At 46.3% G+C, this 10,478-nt stretch overlaps 1 protein-coding gene across 2 annotated transcripts in view; it reads left to right on the forward strand.

Annotated features, from left to right (window-relative positions):
• Window positions 1-5,851, forward strand: part of LOC137311128 (apolipoprotein L3-like) — a 37,402-nt gene extending 31,551 nt beyond the window's left edge. The window contains exons 4-5 of one of the 2 annotated variants that reach the window (XM_067978498.1): window positions 4,468-5,216; window positions 5,253-5,851. In XM_067978498.1, coding sequence (XP_067834599.1) covers window positions 4,468-5,216; window positions 5,253-5,443 — 940 coding nt within the window. In that variant the 3' untranslated portion in view covers window positions 5,444-5,851. Of the gene's footprint in view, window positions 1-4,467 lie in introns of both variants that reach the window. The other variant, XM_067978497.1, reaches the window with a different exon arrangement.
• The last annotated feature ends 4,627 nt before the right edge of the window (window positions 5,852-10,478 follow it).

Raw genomic sequence — 10,478 nt, forward strand, 5'->3', positions numbered from 1 at the left:
ACTGCTGAAAATAGGTGTCAGGTCCCTTAGGTAGAATCATAGAAAGGTTACAACATGGAAGGAGGCCATTCAGCCCATCGAGTCCACACCGGCTCTATGCAAGAGCAATCCAGCTCGTCCCACTCCCCCACCCTATCCCCGTGGCCCTGCAAATTTTTTCCTTTCAAGTACTTATCCAGTTCCCTTTTGAAGGCCATGATTGAATCTGCCTCCACCACCCCCTCTGGCAGTGCATTCCAGATCACAACCACTCACTGGGTAAAAAAGTTTTTCCTCATGTCACCTTTGGTTCTTTTGCCAATCACCTTAAATCTATGTCCTCTGGTTCTTGACCCTTCTGCCAATGGGAACAGTGTCTCTCTATCTACTCTGTCTAGACCCTTCATGATTTTGAATACCTCGATCAAATCTCCTCACAACTGTCTCTGTTCCAAGGAAAACAACCCCAGCTTCTCCAGTCTATCCACGCAACTAAAGTCCCTCATCCCTGGAATCATTCTAATAAATCTCTTCTGCACCCCCTCTAGGCCTTCACATCTTTCCTGAAGTGTGGTGCCCAGAACTGGACACAATACTCCAGTCGTGGTCGAACCAGTGTTTTATAAAAGTTCATCATGACTTACATACTTTTGTACTCTATGCCTCTATTTATAAAGCCCAGGATCCCGTATGCTTTTTTAACCACTTTCTCAACCTGCCCTGTCTCCTTCAATGATTTGTGCACATATACCCCCAGATCTCTCTGCTCCAGTACGCCTTTTAGAGTTGTGCCCTCTAGTTTATATTTTCTCTCCTCGTTCTTCCTACCGAAATGTATCACTTCGCATTTTTCTGCGTTAAATTTCATCTGCCACTTGTCCGCCATGCCACCAGCCTGTCTATATACTCTTGAAATCTATCACTATCCTCCTCACTGTTTACTACCCTTCCAAATTTTGTGTCATCTGCAAATTTGGGAATTGTGCCCTGTACACCCAAGTCCAAGTCATTAATATAGATCAAGAAAAGCAGTGGTCCCAGCACTGACCCCTGGGGAACAACACTGTACACCCCCCTCCAGTCCGAAAAACAACCGTTCACTACTACTCTGTTTCCTGTCCCTTAGCCAATTCTGCATCCATGTTGCTACTTTTTTTAAAATTCGTTCATAGGATGTGGGCGTCGCTGGCGAGGCCGGCATTTATTGTCCATCCCTAATTGCCCTTGAGAAGGTGGTGGTGAGCCGCCTTCTTGAACCGCTGCAGTCCGTGTGGTGAAGGTTCTCCCACAGTGCTGTTAGGAAGGGAGTTCCAGGATTTTGACCCAGCGACGATGAAGGATCGGCGATATATTTCCAAGTCGGGATGGTGTGTGACTTGGAGGGGAACGTGCAGGTGGTGTTTTTCTCATGTGCCTGCTGCTCTTGTCCTTCTAGGTGGTAGAGGTCGTGGGTTTGGGAGGTGCTGTCGAAGAAGCCTTGGCGAGTTGCTGCAGTGCATCCTGTGGATGGTACACGCTGCAGCCACTGTGCGCCGATGGTGAAGGGAGTGAATGTTCAGGGTGGTGGATGGGGTGCCAATCAAGCGGGCTGCTTTATCTTGGATGGTGTTGAGCTTCTTGAGTGTTGTTGGAGCTGCACTCATCCAAGCAAATGGACAGTATTCCATCACACTCCTGACTTGTGCCTTGTAGATGGTGGAAAGGCTTTGGGGAGTCAGGAGGTGAGTCACTCGCCGCAGAATACCCAGCCTCTGACCTGCCCTCATAGCCACAGCATTTATATGGCTGGTCCAGTTAAGTTTCTGGTCAATGGTGACCCCCAGGATGTTGATGGTGGGGGATTCGGTGATGGTAATGTCGTTGAATGTCAAGGGGAGGTGGTTAGACTCTCTCTTGTTACTGCCCCCTTTATTCCATGGGCCGCAATCTTGATGATAAGCCTACCGTGCGGCACTTTATCAAACGCCTTTTGAAAGTCCATATACACCACATCAACTGCACTGCCCTCATCAACCCTTTCTGTTACCTCATCAAAAAACCCGATCAGGTTAGTTAAACACGATTTGCCTTTAACAAATCTGTGCTGGCTTTCCCACGTCCAAGTGATTGTTAATTCTGTCCTGGATTATCGTTTCTAAAAGTTTCCCCATCACTGAGATTGACTGGCCTGTAGTTGCTGGGTTTATCCTTACACCCTTTTTTGAACAAGGGTGTAACATTTGCAATTCTCCAGTCCTCTGGCACCACCCCCGTATCTACGGATGTTTGGAAGATTATGGCCAGTACCTCTGCAATTTCCACCCTTACATCCCTCAGCAACCTAGGATGCATCCCATCCGGACCGGGTGACTTATCTACTTTCAGTACAGCTAGCCTTTCAAGTACCTCTTCTTTATCAATTTTTAGCCCATCCAGTATCTCAACTATATCTTCCTTTACTGAGACTCTGGCAGCATCTTCTTCCTTGGTAGAGACAGATGCAAAGTAATCATTTAGTACCTCAGCCATCCCCTGTGCCTCCATGAGTAGATCTCCTTCATGGTCCCTAATCGGCCCCACCCCTCCTATTACTATCCGTTTACTGTTTACGTGCCTCTAGAAGACTTTTGGATTCCCTTTTTTGTTGGCCACCAGTCTATTCTCATGCTCTCTCTTTGCCCCTCTTATTTCCTTTTTCACTTCCCTTCTGAACTTTCTATATTTTGCCTGGTTCTCACCTGCATCATCAACCTGACTTCTGTCATATGTCCCTTTTTTCTGTTTCATCTTACTCACCATCTCTTTTGTCATCCAGGGAGCTCTGGCTTTAGCTGCCTTACCTTTTTGCCTCGTGGGAATGTACCTAGACTGTATCTGAACCATCTCCTCCTTAAAGGCCGCCCACAGTTCAATTATAGTTTTGCCTGCCAATCTCTGATTCCAATTTACCCGGGCCAGATCTGTTCTCATCCCATTGAAATTGGCCCTCCTCCGATTGAGTATTTTTACTTTAGAGTGGTCCGCGTCCTTTTCCAATGCTATTCTAAACCTTATGATACTATGATCGCTGCTCCCTGAATGCTCCCCCACTGATACTTGCTCCACTTGGCCCGCCTCATTCCCTAGAACCAAGTCCAGCAATGCCTCCTTCCTCATTGGGCCAGAAACGTATTGGTTAAGAAAGTTATCCTGAACAAATTTCAAAAATTCCTCCCTCTCTGTGCCCCTTATATTATTATTGTTATCCCAGTCTATTTTAGGATAGTTGAAGTCTCCAGTTATCACTACTCTATAGCTTTTGCACCTCTTTATGATTTCCCTGCAAATTTGCTCCTCGACATCCTTCCCACTAGTTGGTGACCTATAGAATACACCCAGTAGTGTAATGGCACCTCTTTTATTTCTTAACTCCAACCAAATAGATTCTGTCCTTGACCCCCTCCAGGACATCCTTTCTTTCCAGTACTGCAATATTCTCCTTAATCAATACTGCCACCCACACTCCTCCTTTCTTTCCTTCCCTATCTTTCCTGAGCACTTTGTAGCCAGGAATATTTAGTACCCAATCCTGCCCATTTTTGAGCCAAGTCTCCGTTATCGTCATGACATCATATTCCAATGTGGCTAATTGCACCTGTAGCTCACCAACCTTGTTTCCCACGCTTCGTGCGTTTACACACATGCACTGCAAACCAGTTTTGGACTTTCTTGTACTCTCTCTTAGTCTGATCCCACCTAATACTGTACAATTACTTGCTCTAGTGCTATCTTTCTTCCCCAATCCTTTGTGCCCCTTGTTTCTCCTTTCCCTTGCTACATCCTGGTGCTAATCCCCCTGCCAAATTAGATATGCTAATAAGCAGCCGAACATCTGTTTTAGGACCCATCCCGGAAATTTATTTGCCTTGAACAGAACAAGTGTCAGGCCTGCTGCGCTCAGGATTACCTGGGCTGCATACGGCTCAACCAGCTGTCCTTAAAGGGACTACTGGAGGCCGCCACCAAAAGGTAAATTTAAAAAAAATACTTACCTGAATGTGCCGGCTGCCAGAGGCCGCAGTTTTAACGTGGAGCCATTAGCAGGAGTGCTCCTTCTGGCTCCACATTAAAACTGCGGCCTCTGGCTGCCAGCGCTTGCCCCCTCCCGCTTGCCTCCCCCCTTCTCGGACTTATCATTGGCTTTCGCCTGGCACCCAGCCAGCCGATCTCTTTCCCCGTGACTGGCAAGCTGCCTCTGGGCCCGCGAGTGCTGTCTACAGCTCGCTGGTACTATACTAAGGTCAGCGGGCCAATTTGCCCTGTTCCTGAAGTCAGCCTCTTTAGGTGCGTGCGGCATGTACTGCACTAGGATCGTACCTCGGTTCAGGTGCAATTTAGTTTCTAGACCTTTGAGTTTTCTCATAACTTGCTCGCACCTATGTCCTGGTAAAGATCAGTTTGTGTTATTTTAATTTTAAGTGTGTGAGGCAGTGCAAAAATGAATGAAAATTATTTTTTCAATCTTAATAGGGACCAACTTGAGTCTGAATTAGAAGAGAGAACTAAGGACGTGGAGCACTTTGCAAATGAGTTTCCTCAGTGGGAAAATCGGATGACAGGACACATAAATGAACTACAAAAGATTGCAAACAGCATTGATCAGTATCATAAAGGTGCAAAAATTGCAAATGTCACAGGAAGTTCTGCGGGTGCTGTAGGGGGCATTCTAACCCTTGGAAGAATAATTGCTGCTCCTTTCACAGCAGGTACGTCCTTGGTGCTCACTGCTGTGGGTGCGTGCATCAGTGGAGCTGGTGCTGTCACTAATTTTACAGCTGACATCAGTGAATATGTTAACCGGTCAAAGAAACAGAAAAGAGTAGATGAGATCATGAAACAATATAAAAGTGACAGGAAAGAAATGTCAGAACGTTTGAAAGACACCTGCAATGCTCTTCAATTCTTGAGTCAATGCATGGACGCAGAAATGGTAGAATGCGATTATAGTGAAGAAGAGCAGGAGTATTCACAAGGGATCAGCAAGGCAAGGAAAGTCTTCAATAAATACAGGAAAAAATATTTGTCTGAAGTTAAAGCTGGATTGCAGGCTAATTCCATCAGCGTGACGACTTTTAATGTGACAGCATCATTGCTGGCCAAACAAGTGTTAAGGAAAACTCCCGGCCTAAAAGAACTAGCCAAGAAGTTGACGGCATTGAGTCATGATGTTCGAAATACAAAGTATGCAGTGGAAGCTGGAAGTGTGAAACGACTGCTTGGTGGATCTCCTCTCGCACTGTCCAAAACTGCTAGAGCTGTTTCAGGAGTTATGGCCGTGTTCTTTGTTGCATGGGATATCTACTCTATAACAAAGGACTCCATAGAGCTTAGCAAAGGAAGTAAAACTGAAGTTGCTGAAAAGATACGAAATGAAGCCCAGAGGATGGATGATGAATTAAAAGTGTATGAGGATATATATCAATTTCTAAAAAAGTCCTTAAGGTAGACTGAGTCAATGTGTTAATAATTGGTAGAGGGCTGGCAGATAAAGTATGAAAAAGTGCTTCCTGATTTCAAATGGCCTAGCTCTAATTTTAAGATTATGCCCCCTTGTTATGGATTCTCCCACCAGGGGAAATAGTTTCTCTGTATCTACCCTATCAAATCACTTTACCATTTAAAGACCTTAACTAGTTCATCCCTCAACCTTCTAAACTCAAAGGAATACAATCCAAGTTTATGCACTTTCAGGTTTTGTCATTTGCAAATTTTGAAATTGTCTTTTTTTTCCATTCGTTCATGGGATGTGGGCGTCGCTGGCAAGGCCAGCATTTATTGCCCATCCCTAACTGCCCTTGAGAAGGTGGTGGTGAGCCGCCTTCTTGAACCGCTGCAGTCCGTGTGGTGAAGGTTCTCCCACAGTGCTGTTAGGAAGGGAGTTCCAGGATTTTGACCCAGCGACGATGAAGGAACGGCGATATATTTCCAAGTCAGGATGGTGTGTGACTTGGAGGGGAACGTGCAGGTGGTGTTGTTCCCATGTGCTTGTTGCCCTTGTCCTTCTAGGTGGTAGAGGTTGTCGGTTTGGGAAGTGCTGTCGAAGCAGCCTTGGCGAGTTGCTGCAGTGCATCCTGTGGATGGTACACACTGCAGCCACGGTGCGCCGGTGGTGAAGGAAGTGAATGTTTAGGGTGGTGGATGGGGTACCAATCAAGCAGGCTGCTTTGTCCTATACACCCAAGTCCAAGTCATTAATATATATCAAAAAAAGCAGTGGCCCTAGTACCGACCCCTGGGGAACCCCACTGATAACCTTCCTCCGTTCCGGAAAACAACCGTTCACCACTACTGTCTGTTTCCTGACACTTAGCCACTTTCATATCCATGCTGCCACTGCCCCTTTTGCACCATGGGCTTCAATTTTTCTGTGATGTGGAGATGCCGGTGATGGACTGGGGTGGACAAATGTAAGGAATCTTACAACACCAGGTGCTGTCCCAACATCGTATAAGATATGCGATTTGAGAACCTTTTCATTCATTCAATTTTTCTGACAAGCCTATTATGTGGTACTTTACCAAATGCCTTTTGAAAATCCATATACACAACATCAGCCGCATTACCCTCATCAACCCTCTCTGTTACCTCATCAAAAACATCAATCCAGTTAGTTAAACACAATTTGCCTTTGACAGATCCTGCTGGCTTTATTAATCCACACTTGACTACTTGACTATTGATTTTGTCCCGGATTATCGTTTCTAAATGCTTCCCTACCACCGAGGTTAAACTGACCGGCCTGTAGTTGCCAGGTTTATCCTTACACCCTTTTGTGAACAAGGGTGTGACATTTGCAATTTTCCAGGCCTCTGGCACCACCCCCATATCTAAGGAGGATTGGAAGATTATGGCCAGTACCTCTGCAATTTCCACCCTGACTTCCCTCAGCAACCTAGGATGTATCTCAACCAGGTGACTTATCTACTTTAAGTACAGCCAGCCTTTCTAGTACCTCCCCTTAATCAATTTTATCAATTAGTATCTAAACTACCTCCACTTTGGCAGCATCTTCTTCCTTGGTAAAGACACGCAAAGTATTCATTTAGTACCTCAGCCATGCCCTCTGCCTCCATGTGTAGATCTCCTTTTTGGTCCCTGATCGACGTAGTAGTCGAAGATGTGGTTTCAACTTGCCCAGGCCCTGCCCCAAACTATCACTAAGAACCTTGCAACCACCCTACCCAAAGTCACACCACTTACAAATATAATTAAATGGATTTATTTCCCCAGTCAAGGTTTTGTTGGGGATAAGGGCATCAAAGGTGGAGGTGAAGGAGTGGTTGAGCAGATTGAAAGCCGTGGAAATATCGTGGCGAATGGAGGGTCAAATGCTCGGCAGTTGGGAGTTTGATAGTGTAGTAAGCAACTTGAGGGAACATGTTTTTCAGGGGTGGGTGCAGAAGAAAGTGCGGTTGGAAGAGGGTAGGGAGATGTGGGTTGTAAGAGATATAAGGAAGTAGTCGAAGATGTGGATTCAACTTGCCCAGGCCTTGCCCCAAACTATCACTAAGAACCTTTCAACCACCCTACCCAAAGTCATACCACTTACAAATATAATTAAATGGATTTATTTCGGTGCTCTTTACAAACCACACTGTGTTCTACGCCCAGCTTCCCCTTGCTGCTCTACTCCTTAACAGATTTGGGAGGCAACAATGCATTCAAGGACGTTGGGAGAAGAAAAGGGCTCTCATTTGTTGACATCTGCTTAAGTAGGGCTGGCCAACTTCCTGTCCTCTCTCAATGGTTGCAGGTAGCCTTGACCTGAATGCAGCGCACATTGATAAACAGGTTAGCTAATAGCTGAGCAAAGGAAACATGTGCCTGTGTCCTGAGGACATCCTTCCATGACCCATTAATTTGCTTTTAAATGGAAGGTTGTAGGAGTTGCTTGGTTAATGTGGTTCCAGTCGGTTGAAAACAATTTCCGCAAGCCCTAAAAATGGGTTATTGAAGGGATTAAAATTGTGACTACTATTCGAATAGAAGAAGGGTTGGATGATGTGCGTAATATTCTGATGGCTATTGATTTTGACACCAACTTCCAAATTGGCAGTGAAGGTGTTACAATTACTTCAGGCAGTATTGCTTTAATTGAAGTAACACAGAGGCACCAGTCTCCATGTGTACTGGATGGTTGGATGGTATTTGTCTGCCATTTTACTTCTGTTTATCATTTTATTTTTAAATAAATCTGTTACTGTAATTTAACCTGTGTACGGTGATCTGACGGTATGTTAGTTTCTGTCATCCAGATCGACAAGAGTCTTTCCATGTTTCAATAATCAGTTACATCAATCCAGTTTACACTAACTCAGATATGACAGAGAATAAAGGTAGGCATCACTTTGCAGAAGACCTCAATTTCTATCAAACCATTTACATGAATAAAAGTGTTGGGGTAAAGCTTGAGCTGAAACATGATATGATCATGGGAACACCATCACCTTCAGGTTCCCCACCACGTCAGGCAACATTCTGACGTGCACATATACAATATATATTATCCCTGGGTCAATGAAGCGAACAAAATATATGTCCAAATCACTTGGTGTGTGATTTGGTCGGGAATTACCTACCTAACACCATTGTAAAAGCACCATCACCACAACAACTGCAGCAGAGAAGGTGCATCACTTTGCCAGGGAAACTAGGGATAGGTAATAAATGCGGCATTGTCAGTGTTGCCCACATCCCAAGAACAAATGAAAGAAAGCATTACATAACCATACCACAGACAGCTGTGATACACTCAGTTCTGATCATTGTACCACAATCCCTATATTACATCCCTCAGCCAGAAGTGCCGAGTGGATGATCCATCTCGGCCTCCTCCCAATATCCCCACCATCACAGAAGCCAGTCTTCAGCCAATTCGATTCACTCCTCGTGATATCAAGAAACGGCTGAGTGCACTGGATGCAGCAAAGGCTATGGGCCCCGACAACATCCCAGCTGTAGTGCTGAAGACTTGTGCTCCAGAACTAGCTGCGCCTCTAGCCAAGCTGTTCCAGTACAGCTACAACACTGGCATCTACCCGACAATGTGGAAAATTGCCCAGGTATGTCCTGTCCACAAAAAGCAGGACAAATCCAATCCGGCCAATTACCGCCCCATCAGTCTACTCTCAATCATCAGCAAAGTGATGGAAGGTGTCGTCGACAGTGCTATCAAGCGGCACTTACTCACCAATAACCTGCTCACCGATGCTCAGTTTGGGTTCCGCCAGGACCACTCGGCTCCAGACCTCATTACAGCCTTGGTCCAAACATGGACAAAAGAGCTGAATTCCAGAGGTGAGGTGAGAGTGACTGCCCTTGACATCAAGGCAGCATTTGACCGAGTGTGGCACCAAGGAGCCCAAGTAAAATTGAAGTCAATGGGAATCAGGGGGAAAACTCTCCAGTGGCTGGAGTCATACCGAGCACAAAGGAAGATGGTAGTGGTTGTTGGAGGCCAATCATCTCAGCCCCAGGGCATTGCTGCAGGAGTTCCTCAGGGCAGTGTCCTAGGCCCAACCATCTTCAACTGCTTCATCAATGACCTTCCCTCCATCATAAGGTCAGAAATGGGGATGTTCGCTGATGACTGCACAGTGTTCAGTTCCATTCGCAACCCCTCAGATAATGAAGCAGTCCGAGCCTGCATGCAGCAAGACCTGGACAACATCCAGGCTTGGGCTCATAAGTGGCAAGTAACATTCGCACCAGATAAGTGCCAGGCAATGACCATTTCCAACAAGAGAGAGTCTAACCACCTCCCCTTGACATTCAACGGCATTACCATCGCCGAATCCCCCACCATCAACATCCTGGGGGTCACCATTGACCAGAAACTTAACTGAACCAGCCATATAAATACTGTGGCTACGAGAGCAGGTCAGAGGCTGGGTATTCTGCGGCGAGTGACTCACCTCCTGACTCCCCAAAGCCTTTCCACCATCTACAAGGCACAAGTCAGGAGTGTGATGGAATACTCTCCACTTGCCTGGATGAGTGCAGCTCCAACAACACTCAAGAAGCTCGACACCATCCAAGATAAAGCAGCCCGCTTGATTGGCACCCCATACACCACCCTAAACATTCACTCCCTTCACCACCGGCGCACTGTGGCTGCAGTGTGTACCATCCACAGGATGCACTGCAGCAACTCGCCAAGGCTTCTTCGACAGCACCTCCCAAACCCGCGACCTCTACCACCTAGAAGGACAAGGGCAGCAGGCGCATGGGAACAACACCACCTGCACGTTCCCCTCCAAGTCACACACCATCCCGACTTGGAAATATATCGCCGTTCCTTCATTGTCGCTGGGTCAAAATCCTGGAACTCCCTTCCTAACAGCACTGTGGGAGAACCGTCACCACACGGACTGCAGCGGTTCAAGAAGGCGGCTCACCACCACCTTCTCAAGGGCAATTAGGGATGGGCAATAAAATGCCGGCCTCGCCAGCGACGCCCACATCCCGTGAACGAATAAAAA

This window comes from Heptranchias perlo, unplaced genomic scaffold (assembly GCF_035084215.1).
Source record: "Heptranchias perlo isolate sHepPer1 unplaced genomic scaffold, sHepPer1.hap1 HAP1_SCAFFOLD_303, whole genome shotgun sequence".
NCBI lineage: Eukaryota > Metazoa > Chordata > Chondrichthyes > Hexanchiformes > Hexanchidae > Heptranchias > Heptranchias perlo.